Genomic DNA, 19,240 nt, shown 5'->3' with positions numbered 1-19,240 from the left:
ACAAATCCCAGCACCCATTCTTATCTTGACACACAGCAGAAAACCAAAATAAAGAAGGCTCCAATTTAATCAGAACATTCAATTCCTCTTGTGTGGAGCTACTGCGAGGCAGTTGGTAATCCAGGAGTGTTGATTAACAAGTATTTCAGTAGCCTTATTTTGAACTTTAAAACAAAGGGTTAATTTGCTATACTACCTCGATTCAAGATTGTAATTACTTCGTGACCACAGATGTGTCCCTCTATCACAGAGCACACAGCTATCACTGTAAGGTCAGGTGCAAAACAAAATTCCAACTGCTTTAATCCTATTTCTCAGTTTTGAATTTACATTGCTTCCTCCCACCCTCAAGTCAAAACCTACAGAACTAGGAGGACTTATTAAGAAGAAGACAGGATAATTTAACTCTCCTGCACTCAATTTAAACCTGAAATTTTTTTCATTAGTGCCCAGATATGAAGGGTACAAAAACAGTGATCTGAATAGAAATCTTGTGCACTGATAACTGTGTGACATGACTTGAAGTGACCCAGATACACACACACTTCACCATAATGGTTCTATTAACATGAGCCTCCTCTGATTTTTGTTCCAAACGTTGCTCTGAGATTTGAGAGTAGACAATCAAATGCAAGGGAGCCCAGAGCTGAAACCCAGTAGAAGCCTCAGGTTTCTTGGAGATTCTACAAGCCCCACCAAAATTAACTGGCAAGTTCAGTGCATTTAGTTTGTGTGTATTAGAAGCAACACCTATATCTGCAAGGAAATCCTATCCAACCAAAGGAACTTTATAACATTGCTACAAATGCCGTCATATCAAATAGACTTCTTTTAAATGTGCCCTCTCTCATATAGCTATATGGAGAAATAGTAAATACCCGCACTGGATTACCAGTCTGGAGTTCACCTCACTCAGTGGTGCTAAAAGGTTTCTAATTCCATTGCTAGCAATATCAAAAGCTACAAACTACTCACTCGGTTGTTCAGCATGTCTCATGCTGACCTTTTGACAAACTTTTTTTATCCACATACTTCTTTGGAGAACACAACGCATTATGTTCTTCACTCTCAAACAGGAAAAATTAAGTCTGTGATATCAAAGTCTACACTGCCATAGACTTGCCCATCTTCTGCCACTTCTAAGTTAACCAAATTGATAAATGCTTGTTTTCAACCTCAAGTAGTTTTATGATGAAGCTTCCTTTGTACCACATACTAAAACAAAACTGTATTGAATTTACCATTAGGAAACCCAGTAGCCAGAGTCAAGGCCTGGGAAATAGGATATCTGGTTTTGTTTCTGGCTCTGCCATCACTTGGTTCAGCATGTAATCTGAGCTAATCGTTTCCTTCCTGCAGGGTTTCTTCAGTTTTAAATGGACATAGGCTGATATAGACCTGATATTGATTAAATACTATAAAAAGAGCAGATTATATTACATTGCATTTCTGCTCATTCTCTAGTGTTTCTTCTACCAACATCTCTTTGTGAAAATGTCATCATTGTTTTTATTACATGAGGACAGCAGGACTTCTCTCAAACATCTGAAAAGGAGGATTCTAAAAGCTGTGTCCCACAATCTCCAATTACCCAAAACCCAGAGGTAGTTTGTCTGTAGGTCAGATGATCTTTATGATGCATCCAATGATTCTTCATTTGTCAAAATACCTTTGCAGTGAATTATGAAGCAATTCATATTTGTACAAGACCATATGTCACCTGTAATAGAATACTTACTTTCAACGGCTAATTGTAAGACTAACCTACTAGTGCATTCTGTGAAGAAACTGGATAGGAAACATTTATCTGGTCTAGAAAATATTAGTAGTGTGTACCTGATGACAAAATACGTTTAATTATATTGAGTGATTTTCTATGTAGTATGGCACAGGAAGTCTACCAACGTTCACTGTCACCCAACAGAAATTCTCAGGTATAATTCCTACTAGAATATACTCCACTCATCCCATGTTAGTAAGCCAGGAATATATACAGTGATCTAGATGACATAATATCCTTGATTTTGTATCCTATTTATGACAAACACTACAGGTGGCCTTTGGCAAATGTCTATTTCTCTACTAGCTCACTGATACAATATTTGATTTAGGTTACTGTCCTGTGTTTGTTTCGCTCTAACCAGAAATGTGTTGCGCCATTCAGATTAAAAGGACATGTCCTTGAGATTGAAGGCATTAAAAATATTAACTCAACTGGGGATGAAGCTGTAAAAAACTAAACGTTGAAAATTTGCCCCAGACTACATTTTGTTTGTTGTGTGACACAATTTAGTCAGGCAAATACAGTTAGTACAGCATCTCTCACAGGAATATGGTTGGTCTGTTAATGAAGCATTGATCATCTAAACCTTTGTGCATGGCAAAGAAGTTTACCAGATTGATGATCAATCAAGTGCAGCACATTAAAAATATATGTGCACGCGCACGCGCACACACACACACACACGGAACTGAGGCCTTGAGACCAATCTCAACATCTCAAAAAGGTAAACAAACATAGGAATTTGTTCATAATGGAAGAAGGCTGAATCAGCTTCTCACCCGGATTTATGAACTAATTATTTATAGTTCTTGCTTGTGTCCTGTTTTACTTCTTCAGTTATTGGTTAAGGCACCATCCATTAACATGTCGTCCCACGAATTAACTTTACAGACGCCATCTTTAGACATTAAAGCTGGCTTTCAATAATGCAAATAGATGTGAGAATTCAACCCAGGCAAGACCTTGCATCCATCATGCAGTGAGATGCAACGCCAAATAAGTACTCTACAGTAAGTGATTTAGAGATCAGACTGCCTTGGAACAGACCCAGCGATTGCTGCAAGAAGTCAGTCGTATTTGAAATCAGAGGAACTAAGTAAAATTTGGAACACCTGGACCTATACATCAAACTGAGAAATGAAGCTACTGTACACTTAGCAGAGGAACAGCGTTTCTTACCTCTTCAGGTCAACCGTTGTGACACTAAACACTACTCCCTTGAGCCACAAAATCATGAAGAGTCTCTGTGAAAAGGGACAGTTTCCTATGCTTTCACCATCACTGCCAGCCTGTGAAAGAGAACAGCTCATTAACATCAAAAGGTAGCAGTAGATGCACAATACATTTTATGTCATACATACACCTCCCATTACAGGAAGCTCCTGAAATAAAAGTAAAGATTCAGCAGTAAGGTCTCAGACTGTGCTATGCAATATCTGCCCGAATAACTGCCAGAGTCCCATCCTGACTACCACTGGGTTCAGAGTAAAGGTTGAAAAGGAAAAAACGAAACCCCCAATGATTTCCCTTTGGCAGAGGGGGAGAGAATAACTGTAAAAGCCACTGACATTGAACCCCCTTATCTCTAGAAATCACACTGAGAAAGAAACAGAGCAGGGAGAAGAAATTGCATCACTCTGCTCAGGCAATGGATGAATGCGCTTTAATCTCACAAGGGTATATAAGACTTTCCACTCTTCCTTGCATCTGGCAGGGCAGCACCATGCACACCACTGCTCTCTTGTGCTGCTGATGTAACAAATACAGACAGGACTGTAAGAATGGTGAGCAGGACCATATCTAGAAATGTTGATACTCGACATAGCCTCCCCCACCATGGAGAGGGGGCAGGGCAATGGGGGGAGTAGCTCCTCCCCCCAAGTCCACATTCAATTGCAGAAGGGGTGAATAGAGGCACAGCAAAGGGGTGTCCCGGGTCCTGCACCCCACGAGGGATTACCCTGATGGGTGCAGCCCATGAGCAGGAGGGGAGGACAGAGAATGAGGCTGCTCCACACGCAGCACACAGCTGCCTAGGGACCACAGAATTTGGGAAAATTTGGTGCTTTGAATGTCATGGTGCCTACCTGCCCGTGTCCTTTGAGTTTTGGTTGGGACAGTCTTGATTAGCATTAAAAAAGACACTTGCTTGCCACACATCCACACCCTAAAATCAGTGGTCACCAACCAGTAGATTGGGACCTAACCGTAGATCTTGGAGCCTCTGAGAGGTGATCCTGACTGGTTTGGCTGGGAGGCTGTCAAGTGCCTGCACTTCAGCTGCTCCTCCACCCCATTGCCTTGCGGCTCTTGCCTCAGAGCTGCCTCCTGGGAGCCTCCTACTTATTGTGCAGAGTGGGGGAGACAGAGGCAGGGAGGCACTGATGTCGCTCTGTCCCCCTCCCTTGTACCCCATCTTCACAGAGAGAGGAGGGTGAGGCCTCGGCGAAGGGGTGGAACAGGGGCTCGGAGAAGGGGCAGGGCAAGGGTATTTGGGTTTGAGGTAGATCCTGGACAGACTTAAATTCGAAAAGCGATTTTGTGCTTAAAAACGTTGGAGACCTCTACCCTAAATGTAAGCAGTCTGCATGAGCTCTCCGCTGACGTCTAGTGATGAACTGAGGACTTCGGATGCTGATCTCACTTGCACACCCACTTTGCCAAGGTGCTTGGCATGATAGAACTGCTAACCCGAATCCTAGAACTGGAAGAGACCTTTAGAGGTCATCAAGTACCGTGCCCTGCTGGCAGGACCAACTACCCTCTAGATCATCCCTGACAAGTGTCTGTCCAACCTGCTCTTAAATGTCTCCAGTGGTGGAGATTCCACAACCCCCGTAGGCAACTTATTCCAGTGTTTAACTGCCCTGGCACTTGGGAAGTTTTTCTTAATGTCCAACCTAAACCTCCCTTGAAGCAATTTCAGCCCATTGTTTCTTGTCCTATCATCAGAAGTTAATACTTTTTCCTCCCTTCTTCTTTAATAACTTTTTAGGTACTTGAAAACTGCTATCACGTCCCCCCTCAGTCTTCTTTTCCAGACTTGGAAGGTAAAAACTCGTTAAAAATGTAACCACTAAAACTCCTAGTGGCTAAACATGCTGCAGGCTCTGCAGTATAAAGCTTATATGTATAAACTTTATACTGTCCTCCCGGGAAGCTGGCTTTGCTGCTGGTTCTGCAGTATAAAAACAGTTATATTGCAGAGTCCACAGTGAAGCCAGGAAACCAGCACGCAACTGCAATGTCCGATAAGCTGATGCTTATTTTTTAAACCGTTTTTATGGTTTAACCATTTAAATGGTTACACTTTTAAATGCCTATTCCAGATTATACAATCCTTAATCTTTCAATCTTCCCTCGTAAGTAACGTTTTCTAGGCATTTATTGGTCTTCTCTGGGCCTTCTCTAGTTTGTTCGCATCTTTTCTGAAATGTGGTGCCCGGAACTGAATGCAGTTCTCCAGTAGAGCCCTGCGTGGATACAAAATGTGCATCTGTTTCTGCATCCAAATGCACAAAAATGAGCCATGGATATCTGCACCCAGGTGGTGGCAGGAAGCAGGGATGCAGATATAACGCGGCTATCCACAAGTTTGCAGGGTCCTAGATACAAAATTGATATCTGCTGATACCCATAGACATAAAGCATATATCCAAGGATTTGCAGGGCTGTGTTAATGAGCAAGAATGGGGGAAATGAAGAGGACATCAGTGCAAGAATACGAACGGCGCAACAAGCCTTTGTCATACTATGACCAGTCTGTGGTACAAGAGCCATTTCAATAAGAACCAAACTATGCATTTTCACTTCTAATGCGAAATCAGTGCTGCTGTATGGCTCAGAGGCATGGCACGTTGTCCAGAGCAACACTAAGAGAATTCAGACATTTGTCAATAAATACCTTAGACACATTCGCCAACTAAAGTGGTATGATAGAGTGCCAAACCAAACCTTGTGGACCAAAACAAGTCAGAAACCAATGGACGTCCAGATTAAGAGGAGAAAATGGCTATGGGCAGGCCACATCCTGCATGAGGACTGGGAGGAATGCATCATGAGACAAACGTTAGAATGCAATCTAAAGGGAAAAAGGAGACGCCCCAAACAAACATGGCGATGAAGCTTCCTGCACAAAGTAAAAGCAGCTGGCTTAACATGGGATCAAATCAAGACTATTGCTAAGGATCACGAGAGATGGAGAATGACTGTGGAGGCCCAATGCTCCATTAGGAGCCCAAAGGACAAATGATGATGATGATTAATGAGCACACAGTAGAGTGGAAGAATTCCTTCTCGAATCTTGCTTACAACACTCCTGTTATTACATTCCAGAATGATGTTTGCTTTTTTTGCAACAGTGTCACACTATTGACTCATTACCCTTGTGACCCCTTCCTGCAATACTCCTTCCCAGACAGTCATTTCCCATTTTGAATGTGTGATTCTGACTTCTTTCCTAAGTGGAGCGCTTTGCATTTGTCCTTGTTGAATTTCATCCTACTTACCTCAGACCATTTCTCTAGTTTGTCCAGATCATTCTCAATTATCCTATCCTTCAAAGCACTTGCAATCTCTCCCGGCTTGGTACCATCTTCAGACTTTGTAAGCATGTTCTCTATGCTATTATCTAAGTTATTGATGAAGCTACTGAAGAAAACCAGTCCCAAAATTGATCCCAGTAGAACCCCACTTATTGTGCCCGTCCATCATGACTGTGAGCCATTGCTAACTACTCTCTCTGGGAATGGTTATCCAACAGTTAGTTATACACGCACGTTAGGGTAGACCCATCTAGAATGTATTTCCCTAGTTTATTAAATGAGAAGATCATGCAAGACTATCAAACGCTTTACTAAAGTCTAGGTAGACCACATCTCTCACTTCCTCCTTATCCACAAGGCTTGTTTTCCTATTAAAGGAAGCTATCAGATTGGTTTGACATGATTAGTTCCTTACAAGTCTATGCTGACTGTTACTTATCACCTTATCTTCCAGATGTTTGCAAACTGATTCCTAAACAATGGACCAAATAATCTTTCCTAGCACAGGAGTTAAGCTCCCTGGTCTGTAGTTTCCTCAGTTGTCCTTATTTCCCTTTGTATGGAAGTCAGTATACATGCTGCAGAGCTGAAAAAGATCACTTATGGCTCACCCTCCACTGAATAGCTGTAGATACAGCTTCCAAAGTCAACTGAGTGGAGAGAGATTGGGGACAAGTCTGTAAGGCCCCAATCTGTTTGACCCTTCCTCTCTCCAGGATAGAGCAGAGCTAAGTCAGACTTAACTGAGTGTCTTGTTACATGTGGCAGTGCTGAAATCGCTGGGACCTACTTTGGGATTGGTGGAGGGGGGGGGAGGGGGAAAGTAATCTGCTGAGGAGCAGTGTGGCCAGCCAGGCAGCTGGTGCGTACCCAAGTAACAGTGTGTGTAAGGTGCCTCCTTACCCCAGGCTGGGAGATGAACTCTGTAGATGAACTTCAGGGCTGCACTGACCAAGGAGAGCAACTGTGAGGAGGGTGCAAAGAAGAGATGGGCACATTAAATGGACCTTTGGGCTCGTGGTTTATGTTTATGAGCCTTAGCTGCAGCATTTTCCCCTCTTGTATTAAGGAGGTTTTTTTCTACACTGAAACACTGTGCTTGTGAGAGGGGAACTATGGCCTCTTAGAGGTGAGCTGGGGATGGTGTGCAATTGTCCCAGGTCACTGGCTGGGGGCCCTGGAAACCGAACCTGGCATCTGGCTGCTGCCAACTCTGACAGAAGGGTTACATAAACAAGATGCTGGCAACGGAAAAAGCTGCAGCTGTAACTCTTAAAATCCTAGCTCTTGCCTGGCCCTGGTTTGTGGTGTTCCCAGCAGGCTCAAAGAAAATCAGTGGCCAGGGATCATTAAAGAGAGGTGTGAAGTGCATGCCTCCTTTGGGAGTATTCTCTTGGATGCCTTCGTCTGTTTTGTTTGTTTCCAAGTTGCTTTTTATTGGTCGTTTGTTGCAAGATTTGTTCAATGATTCTTTGTTACAAAGGCAGGACTAGCATTAAAATAGAAATGTGAGTTATACCAAGGTTTTGCATACTTGTAAAGCTGACTTATCTGTTTGCTTCTCGTTGCCTTCAATGACTTTAAAAAAAATCTATTAAAAGGTTTTGATGTACATAGAAAAACTGTTTTTTAACGTATTAGCTGATAGAAGAGCTTTTTAATGTTAAGTAGCAACTAAACTTCTTCATATGAACACATCTTTGGAGAGCAACATTCCAACAGATAATTCTGTGTTGCTCTTTCCCCTTCTTTCCCTTTTGTGGCAAAGTGCTATAATAATGTTTAACTCTGATTCTGTTACCCCTCATCTACTGGTGGGTACTGCACTATGCCAATTTCAATGGAGACTATATATCTTAATTATACTCAGCACTTTTGGAGGAAAAGCAAGAATCACTATATGCAGTCATAGCTGATGACATCATGGTTAGAAGACTTTTCATATATCACAGGAACAATTTTCCTACAGTTTAAATCTATCTTTGTCTTAGCATAACAAAGATTCATTGCATGATCACAATAAGGCATTCCACAGCATGCAATGATGTGTGTCTCATGATTGCTTTGCTAGAACAATGAATTTATGCATGTATAACTTAATATTGATCCTTTAAAATAAAAACAGATTCCTGTGTAGCTGAGAGTCAAAGAGGTGGGACTTCAAGAAAAACACCAAATCGAGCTGGACTGGTGAGAGTCATAGTTGACAGAAATTATATAGTTTAATGATATTTTATTTTTATAAGATGGCTTATATGAAGGTAGGTAAGAAACTTTTCAAACTTAAAAAATGAATACGCCTAATGGTGAACTTCAGATAGACTTCTATTTCTTACCTTAAAAACAATAATTTAGTGACCAGAAATCCCTAAAATTGATGGTGAAATCTTAAGATTACGTCTAGACTTCTTAACACACACACTATTCCCCTCATCTCAAATGCTGGTTCTGTCTTCTAATTACCTGACTTTTCAATGTTTATCTACAAAGCTCAAATGTTTTAATAGATTTGTTCTTAACCTCCTCTCTCTTGCCTGGGAACTTTTCTACAGAGAACACTAAAAATAGAAGTTTCTAGCCATCAATTTTGTAGAAATTTTTAAAATGAGAAAAACTCTAAAAAGCCTCAAATACTAGAAAGTAAATGAAAACAAAATATATTTTTCTAAGCTCATGATAAATTAATCTCATGATTTTTACACTTGGTATTGGTCACAATGTATCTCAACTGGGGCACAGGATACACAGGAAATCCTCTCCAGGGAGCCTCTCTCAGAGCCAACTGAGTTGTGAAGCCGGTGAAAGTTTTGCAACAAGCTCTGCTCCTGTAGTTTTCAGAAATTGCATTAGGCAGTGTTTTTCAATATAGATTCACTTCAGTGAAGTTCATAAGCTCAGAAAAGCATCTGTACTACAGGAACTCTTACGAGCAAGACCCAAATATGCGGTAGGAGCTGGTACCAGAAATACCCACAGGCACTGACAACATGCAGTATTTCTGCTGTACAGAAAGAGTTTCCTGGGCTCCATGGTTCTGATCCTGTAGAAATGAGTGCCTCCGTCCCTTCCAGACTGCAGGCAGCATGAAGTTCAGAATACACAAGTCAGCAAACAACTGTGAAAGTACCAGTAACCAAACATTCCAAAACTCCCGAGGCACAAGTCCCCAAATAAGTGATAGAAATGTAGCCGTGTTAGTCTGGGGTAGTTGAAGCAAAATGCAGGACAATGTAGCACTTTAAAGACTAACAAGATGGTTTATTAGATGATGAGCTTTCGTGGGCCAGACCCACTTCCTCAGATCAAATAGTGGAAGAAAGTAGTCACAACCATATATACCAAAGGATACAATTTAAAAAAATGAACAAATATGAAAAGGACAAATCACATTGCAGAACAGAAGGAGGATGCGGGGGGGTGGGAAGGGGGAGGAAGGAAGGTAAGTGTCTGTGAATTGCTGATATTAAAGGTAGGGAGAGTGGGATGTTTGTGAGTTAATGGTATTACAGGTGATAATTGGGGAAACTGTCTTGATAATGGGTGAGAAAGTTCAAAGACTTGTTAAGTCCTTGTCGGTAAGTGTCGAATTTTAACATGAATGACAGTTCAGAGGATTCCCTTTCAAGTGCAGATGTAAAAGGTCTTTGTAGCAGAATGCAGGTGGCTAAGTCATTTAGAGAGTGTCCTTTCTGGTTAAAGTGGCAAGAAACTGTTTTCTCTTTGTGATCTTGTCTAATATCTGTTTTGTGGGCATTAATCCTTTGGCGAAGTGTCTGAGATGTTTGTCCAATGTACATAGCAGACGGACACTTTCGGCACATGATAGCGTAGATTATATTTCTGGATGCGCAGGAATATGTGTTCTTGATCTTATAACTCACTTGGTTAGGTCCAATAATGGTATCAGCAGAATGAATATGTGGACAAAGCTGGCAACGGGGTTTGTTGCAAGGGAAGGTACCAGGGTTGGTATTAGTGTGGTATGTCCTGTGGTGGTTGGTAAGAATCATCTTGAGGTTAGGTGGTTGTCTATAGGAGACTATGGGTCTGTCTCCCAGAGCCTCTTTGAGTATGGTATCCTGTTCCAATATAGGCTGTAGTTTCTTGATAATGTGTTGGACAGGTTTAAGTTGGGGGTTGTAGGTGATGACAAGTGGTGTTCTATTGTTGGTTTTCTTGGGTCTGTCTTGAAGTAGATGGTTTCTAGGTATTCGTCTGGCTCTTTCAATTTGCTTTTTTGTTTCTCTGGGTGGGTAGTTGAGATTTATAAATGCTTGGTAGAGATCCTGAAGCTTCTGATCTCTGTCAGTGGGGTTAGAGCAGATGCGGTTGTATCGAAGGGCTTGGCTATAGACGATGGATCGTGTGGTGTGTTCTGGATGGGAGCTGGATGCATGTAGGTAACTGTATGAGTCAGTGGGTTTTCTGTAGAGAGTGGTGTCTAATTTTCCATTGTTGATTTGTACGGTGGTGTCCAGGAAGTGGATCTCTCGTGTAGAATGGTCCAGGCTGAGGTTGATGGTGGGGTGTAGGTTGTTGAAATCTCTGTGGAATATCTCCAGTGTTTCTTGGCCATGTGTCCAGATCATAAAGATGTCATCGATGTACCGTAGGTAGAGGAGGGGTGAAAGGGGACGGGAGTTGAGGAAACGTTGTTCTAGGTCAGCCATAAAGATGTTAGCATACTGTGGGGCCATGCGTGTACCCATGGCTGTGCCGCTGATCTGGAGGTATAAGTTGTTCTCAAACCGGAAATAATTGTGGGTGAGAACAAAGTTACATAGGTCTGCTATCAGGTTGGCAGTAGTGTCCTCTGGGATAGTGTTTCTAATTGCTTGTAAGGGCAGCTGAACTAACAGAGTTTGGAATCTGCAGTCCAAGCCACTTCTCAGATGGGATGTTGCAAGAGTCAGGAACATTCTATAAGTAGTAAAATATTTAGAGACAGATTTAAAAAAGCAGAAGTACCATGGGCGCTACTGAAAGAAAGCCATGAGAAATTTCAGGTTGAGTTATTTTAAGCACACACAAAGCCAGAAGAGTCACAAATCTGGTTTATAACGGAGACCTAGCTATAGCCTTAGCTGCAAAGCTTGAATTAGGACTTTGTAATCAGAGCTTTAATATTCTCTGCTCAGCATCCCTCCTCAAACACTAGCTGTGTCACCACAAATACCCCTTTTGTCACGCTGCCCCATCCTGGACAGATAAAACAGTTTAAGTCACCACTTTACCATTATCAGGTATTTCAAGGAAGAGATGAAAATTAAACTAAGGCTAAAGAATTGCAGACTGTGCTGCTTTAATAAGTACTTAATACACTGGAGATAGATTTTACTGTAAGCCAGTGAGAATGTAACTGCTGTGATACTAACACATGACAAGTCTCTGTAAACAGCTCACACCGTCTCCCATGAAAAGTCAGCAAGAAGCTACTCCTAAGGGAACAAGCAGTATTCTTTGGTTGAGTGATGCAAGCTAGCTCATTACAAACACTTGCATTAAAAAGTGTTTCTGTAGGTCCCACTGCACTAGTTTAACTGTTTGATTTCCTACTCTCTTTTGGTAGGAGACTGTAGACTAGGCAGGAGGCCCATCTAACAAACTATGCTAAAATATTAGACAGAGCCACAAAGCTATTTTACCATGTACAGTAAACTTCCGATAATCTGGCACCTTTAGGACCCGGGGGTTCCGGATTATCAGATATGCCCGGAGTACCGGAAGGGGGGCTATGAGGGGTCTGGAGTGGGGGTTGGCGGGGAACTGCGCAGCATGGGAGAGGGCAGTGCTGCAGAACCAATCCAGTAGCACTCCAGCTGCTCTGCCCCCGGATTTCCCAAATCAGCCGCTGGTCAGTTTCAGCAGCAGCTGACTTGGGGAAGTTGGGGGCAGAGCAGCTGGGGTCCAGCGGAGGGCGACCAAAATGATTAGGAGGCTGGAGCACATGACCTATGAGGAGAGAATGAAGGATCTGGGTTTGTTTAGTCTGCAGAAGAGAAGAGTGAGGGGGGATTTGATAGCAGCCTTCAACTTCCTGAAGGGAGGTTCCAAAGAGGAGGGAGAAAGGCTGTTCACAGCAGTGATGGATGGCAGAACAAGGAGCAATGCTCTCAAGTTACAGTGGGAGAGGTTTAGGTTGGATATTAGGAAAAACTATTTCACTAGGAGGGTGGTGAAGCACTGGAATGGGTTCCCTAGGGAAGTGGTGGAATCTCCATCCCTGAAGGTTTTTAAGTCTCAGCTTGACAAAGCCCTGGCTGGGTTGATTTAGTTGGGATTGGGCCTGCCTTGGGCAGGGGGCTGGACTTGATGACCTCCTGAGGCCTCTTCCAGCTCTATGATTCTATATTCGCCAGGCTCTCATATGATCAATGTAGAATGCGGGAGCTCTGCGAACATCAAGGGTATGCCATGCAGCCTGTGATGGGTCAGTGAGCAGCTTGGGGAAAAACACAGGTAAGTTTATCAGTTCGTTGATGTGGAAGGGAGAGGGAACTTTCAGGAGAAATTTGGAGTGAAGCCAAAGTGTCACTCTGTCCTTGTTGAAAATTGTATAAGGGGGATCCGCATTTAGTGCGGCAAGCTCTTCTACTGGAGGTTACTGTGACTAGAAAGGAGACCTTCGTAGATAGGTATGACCAAGGGCAGGTTGCCAAAGGCTCAAAAGGTGGCTTCGTGAGGCTCTTAAGTACGTTGTTTAAATCCCAGTTGAGAACTGGTGGGCAAACGGATGGAAAGGTGTTTTGCAAACCCATGAGGAATCTTTTCGTGATTGGGTTAGAGAGGAAAGAGCTGCCATCAGTGGTGCAATGAAAGGCTGCTATAGCTGCTACATAAACCTTGATAGTACTTAAAGCCATACCCGACTCCCTTAGGTGCAACAGGTAGTCCAATAGGAGGTGGAGGAGGGCAGTTTTCAGGGGGTATGGTGTGACTACGTTTGAGCCACTGGGAGAATCTGTTCTGTTTGTAGAGGTAAGTCTTCCTAGAGGATTCCCTCCTGCTATTGATTAATATTTGTTTTACTCTTTCTGAACAGGTATTTTCGGCATCTTGGAGCCATGAAGGAGGCCAGGCATGGAAGTGGAGTTTGCGTGGTTTGGGATGGAGAATTCTGCCATGTTTCTGGGAGAGAAGACTGCATTGAAAAGGAAAGGTGTATGGATCTGCTACCATCATTCTGTGGAGGTAAGGGTACCATGTCTGTCTCGACCATGCTGGTGCGATAAGGATCACGCGGGCTCATTCTATTCTGATTTTGATGACGACCTTGTGGAGCTTGGGAAGAGGTGGGAACGCGTAAAGTAGTACATCCCATTTGATGGAGAAAGCAAACCCAAGGGAGTGCTTCCTGAAGGCTGCTCTGGAGCAGTAAAGGTGGCATTGGTGATTGTCCCTGGTCGCAAAAATGTCTATGTCTGGTTGACCCCCATTGGCAAAACACAACTGAGGGCCTGCATGTCTATCTCCCATTCTGCAACTGATGTCATCTGCTGTAATGTTCAACACTGCTGGCAAGTAAGTGGCAACAGGAGTAATCTGGTGCGCCAGGTACCAATTCCATAGTTTGAAAATTTCTGTTCATAGGGACAGAGATCATGCACTGCCTTGCCAATTGATGTAATACATGCAGGCATCATAATGCTGATTGTCTTGCGAGCTATGCGGTGCAGAAAATGCTGGAATGCGTACCACACCACTCTCCGTTCTAAAAGGTTGATATGGAGCATCTCCTTGGTAAAAGACCATTTGCCTTAGGCTGTGAGGGCTACTAGATGGGCTCCCGATCCCAAGACTGATGCATCAATCATAATGGTAAGTGTAGGGGCCAGTTGATGAAAATAGAATGCCCGTTAAAATGTTGTGTGGATTCGTCCACCAGTGCAAAGAGTTGAGGACCCATTACAGAATGGTAACGGACTTGGAGAGTGGGTCTCTGGATGGAGTGTAAAGTGTGGCGAGCCAAGACTGAAGGCATCTCATGTGGATTCTCGCCAGGTTGACGTAGGTTGTGGTGGCCATGTAGCCTAAGATTTTTAGGCATTCGTGAACTGTTGTGGCAGGGGTCGCCCCTCCTACTGCTATGAAGGTGCACAGTGTGTAGAATCTGTGTGCGCGTAGAGTTGCTCTGGCTGTAATGGTATCGATGTGTGCTCCTATAAATTCCAGCGCCTGAGTGGGATGGAGCATGGATTTTTTGTAGTTTATATGGAAGCCGAGGCAAAGCAGGTGGTCAGTGGTAGTCTTGACCATATCTTTTGTCTCTCAGAAGGACGTGCCTTTTATGAAACAGTCATCTAAGTATGGAAATATTATGATTTCCTGACAATGCAGGTATGCTGCCACGACAGCTAGAGTTTTGGAAAAAAACTCTGGGAGCTGCTGAAAGGCCAAAATGGAACATTCAGTATTGGTAACGGTGATGCCCAACTATGAATCGTAGAAAACACCTGTAGGCAGAATGAATTATGTGAAAATATGCATCCTGGAGGTCGAGAGCCGAAAGCCAAGCTCCTTGGTCTAATGCTGGAATTATTGTTGCTAGGGTCAGCATCTTAAATCATTGGTAAGCGATGTGTTTGTTGAGCTTCTTTAAATCCAGAATGGGTCTCCATCCTCCGTTCCTTTTCTGTGTTTGAAAATAAGTTGAGTAGAAACCTCTTCCTTGGAACTCCGTTGGTACCAGTTCTACGGAGCCTAACTGGAGAAGGTGAAGCACCTCTTGCTGAAGAAGGGTCTCATGAGAGGGATCCCTGGAGAGGAACAGGGTGAGAGGATGGGTAGGAGGAAAGGAAATGAAAGGGATAGAGTAATCATAGTGGATGAGTTCCAGGACCCATTTGTCCGATGTTACTTAAGACCACTGTTGTAGAAAGGGGCGGAAGCGGTGGTTGAACTGTGGATAATTGACCGATGGTGTGACTGCAAGGAAAGTATCTTTCTGGCTCTCGACCAAACCTTCGAATCTGCTCTTTGGATGTAAAAGATTGGGCTGCTGCGATTTGATGATGTTGAGACCTACGTCGTTGGGCCCTTTGTTTCTGTCGGAAGTCGTACCTCAGTTGCTACCTATATGGCGCTCTGGGCCTCTGGTAAGTGTTGTACCTGGCTCTCAAAGGGGGGGATGTGTGCATGCCCAGGGCCTGGCGAGTAGGGCATGAGTCTTTCATCGAATGAAGTACCTCATCGGTTTTTGTAGCAAAAAGGTTAGTTTTAATCGAAGGGCAGGTCCTTGACCTTTTGCTGCAAGTCCCTCAGTACCCCTGATGCTTGGAGCTAAGATATTCAACACATCACAATGGCCGAGGCCGTGACACAGGCTGCAGTGTTGGCTATATCTATTGCAGACTGTAGCGCCGTGTGAGAAATTGTGCGCCCCTTGTGCATGATGTTGAAGAGGATCGGCCTCTTATGTTCAAGCAGGCACTGTACAAGCTCTTGCAACTTCAAGTAATTAGAATAATCAATCCGCTAGCATGGTGGTGCAGTTTGCTGCTCTCAGGAGCAAAGTGGCCGAGGAGTATACTTTGCATGCCATGATGTCCATTCTTTTGTGGCCCTTGTCATGTGGTGTAGATCTGATATTGGGTTGTCTAGAGGGTTTATTTTGTCCAATATTTTCAAAGTCCCAAAGGCCTAGACTTATTCCTAATTCATTCACAAGCTGATAATACTCCATCTTCATTTTTGCAGAGGGTCCCAATTTTCCTTTAACTAGTAGAGAAACTGTTTCATGTAGCATGTTTGGCCAAAGGCCTTCTCTATATGTAGACTGAGAAAACTCTTTAATGACAGCTTTACCTTGTGCTCTAGCAGATGTGAGTCGCTTGGATTTTCCTATCTGCCTTAAATACATAGGTGATCCCTCTCATCAGATGAAGCATATTCCTAGCCTGAAGACAAGTTCCAGTTTAGGTAAGTGGCTCCACTACCTACTGGTGGTCACTTCAATGATGTAAAAGATAACAGATTGCTAGTTAAATCCCCGTGCATCAAACTAGCCTTTGAGAATGCAGAACAGGCAGGCATTTGTAAAGGACTTTATTTCACAAGTCAGGTTGGTCATAATTAAAAGAAACAAACTCTCACTTCACATAGAGAAGGGATATAGTCTAGTGACTGGAACAGTGGACTAATTAAGGGCTCATTTGTCTGCCATACAACTTCTGACTTTGAATAAGGTCACTCCATCTCCACCCAAACAAGAAGGTTTATTTCCTAGGTGCGCTGAGATGATCTGTAAAGCAGTTTGCTGAGTGTACCAAACTAGAATGGCCTGGTTTGAAAACTGATCATTAAAAACTGCAAACACAACAAAGATTTTGTAATTAAAAAAATAATCAAGGGGCTGCCGTTGAATAAGTCAACCTGGGAGAGAAATTACAGCTCAAGATGAGGTGCCAGGAAACCATTAGCCTTGGCAGTTTCTGCTGACTGTCAGCCTGACAGGAGGGAGTAGTAACCTTCAGCTCCAAAATGACATACTAAGGGTGCAAAAAAGAATGTTAATGACTTGCAGATGTGAAGTATTTTGTATCTCACAATCTCTGGAATGTATCACTTATGAAACTGGAACGGCTCTAAAGCAGCACAGCGCTGGATGGTAGGCCGTGTCTTCCATCACTTCAGTTTTAATTCCACTGTAAAATTTCATGCATTGATAGTCAAAGTTTATAAATGCTGCCACTGGAATGTACGAGTCAAGTGCAGCAAAGAGTTTTCGTTAATAAACCCACCACAGGGACAGAACAAAGTCAGTTTGGAACCCAAAGCAGGACTGCCAATATATCTAGCTCATACATCCCAAACAGTCAGGATCTTGTGTTAAAAACCAGTGAATTGAACATTTACTTTCAGCAAGATCACTTTTTGTGCACCAAAACACATCTTAGAAATCCAAAACTATTCCAATCATTACTTCAAATATGTACACATAAGCATGCTCTTAAAAGCAGATGCAATATTCTGGGTAGTGCTACATTTCACGGCTATTGTGCTGTGGTAGGACACAACATACAGTATAACATATGGGGATGTCTCCTCCCTCCAATAAAAAGGTGAAAGATTAGAAACACAGTACTAACTCATATTAATCACTTCTCTCTCCCACTGCAAATGCAGTTTTCACAAATAAAAACTTCTACAGCATCTGCTTTCACTTAGCCTCTCTCGGTTTTCTGTATGATTTCAATCAGATGAAAAATAATACAGTCCAGTAAACAATGTCCTGAGAGATAAATGAAATGTAGATCCACTTTAAAAATCAGCAGTAGAACAGCTATAAATTGAATGCAAGTTTTGTCTACACACTAAAAGTCTTAGGACATTCTGGAGTAAAAATGGGACAAATTATTCTGAGTGCATTCTGGAAAATGAAAGAATGTAGTGAGCACGCCAGAAACTTTTGGCTTCAGTACCGTGGAGCAGAGGAATTCTGCTATGCGACTGTTTGCATGAGAGGTCCATTTTTATACAGGCCCAACTGGCAGGGGAAGACAGGGAGAGGGGGAGAGAGAATGTACTATTTGTTACAATTAGAAAAACGAGGAATAATTAGTAAGTGGTATTTTTAAGACAAAACTTTGACACAAATCTACATTTTAGTTTGTTTTTCTTTTAGTAACTAAAACAAAGCATAAACACAATTCTGGCAGTCAAACTATATACAGTACATACACACTGAAAAATATTTGTAGGAGAGTTCTGTTGAAAAAATCCTCAAAGTTACAGTATAACCGCACATTGATACCTATGCTCAAAGCAAATGTTCTGTAGCACAATGCAAAATAGGGTGTAAATCGGTGGTTCTCAGCTGGGGTCTGGGGCCCTCCGAAAGGTTGAGAGCAGGTTTCAGGGGCTCCATCAGCACAACCAGTGTTAGACTCATTAAGGCCCAAGGCAGGCCTCACCCACAGGGCTGGAGCTCTGGACCCCGAGCCCTACCACCCAGGGCAGAAGCTAATGCCTGAGCAACGTAGAATGATGGGGCTCCCTGTGGTGTGGGGACGTCCCCAAGCAACTGCCCTGCCTGCTATCCCCAAACTCTGACCCTGAATATTATATGCAAAAAACCAGTTGTGACTTGTAGCACAGCTACAGGCTGGGGACCAAGTGGCTAAGCAGTAATTCAGCAGAAAGTACCTGGGGATTGCTGTGGCTGAGAAGCTGGATATGAATTGACTGTGTTCCCTTATAACCAAGAAGGCTAATGACATATTGGGCTATATTAGTAGGAGCACTGCCAGCAGATCTAGGGAAGGGATTATTCCCCTTTATTCAGCACTGGTGAGGCCACATCTGGAGGATTACGTCCAGTTCTGGGCCCCCACTACAGAAAGGATGTGGCTACATTAGAGAGGGTCCAGCAGAGGACAACAAAAACGATCAGGGGGCTGGAGCACTTGACTTATGAGGAGAGGCTGAGGGAACTGGGCTTATTAAGTCTACAGAAGAGAAGAGGGAGGGGGGATTTGATGGCAGTCTTCAATTACCTGAAGGGGGGTTCCAAAGAGGATGGAGAAAGGCTGTTCTCAGTGACGACATGACAAAACGAGGAGCAATGATCTCAAGTTGCAGTGGGGGAGCTCTAGTATGCGGAAAAACTGCCTCACCTGAAGGTGAAGCAGCACTGCAATGGGTTCCCTAGGGAGGTGGTGCAATCCCCATTGCTAGAGATTTTTAAGGCCTGGCTTGACAAAGCCCTGGCTGGGATGATTTAGTTGGGATTGGTCCTGCTTTTAGTAGGGGGTTAGGCTGTAACTGCCTCAGGTCTCTTCCACCCCTATGATAGTAGAGGCACAGCTGGGTCATGGATTTTTAAAGCCACAAGTGGGGGGCCTCAATGAAAACGTTGAGAATCCCTGTGTAAATTATTTCAGTTGTTAAAGGAGAACTGGTTATCTCTGTTGCA

The 19,240-nt window shown here is 43.2% G+C and overlaps 1 protein-coding gene across 1 annotated transcript in view; it reads right to left on the bottom strand.

The window, feature by feature from the left end:
- CLIC4 (chloride intracellular channel 4) overlaps positions 1-19,240 on the bottom strand; it is a 76,690-nt gene that overhangs the window by 32,134 nt on the left and 25,316 nt on the right. Inside the window, exon 2 of the mRNA XM_075908838.1 lies at positions 2,963-3,072. Within this exon, the coding sequence (XP_075764953.1) occupies positions 2,963-3,072 (110 nt within the window). The remainder of the gene's footprint in view (positions 1-2,962; positions 3,073-19,240) is intronic.

The sequence above is a fragment of the Pelodiscus sinensis genome, chromosome 25, assembly GCF_049634645.1.
Source record: "Pelodiscus sinensis isolate JC-2024 chromosome 25, ASM4963464v1, whole genome shotgun sequence".
In the NCBI taxonomy this organism is placed as follows: domain Eukaryota; kingdom Metazoa; phylum Chordata; order Testudines; family Trionychidae; genus Pelodiscus; species Pelodiscus sinensis.
Note: the sequence above shows the minus strand (reverse complement) of the source record. Positions and strands in the feature narration are given on the sequence as shown.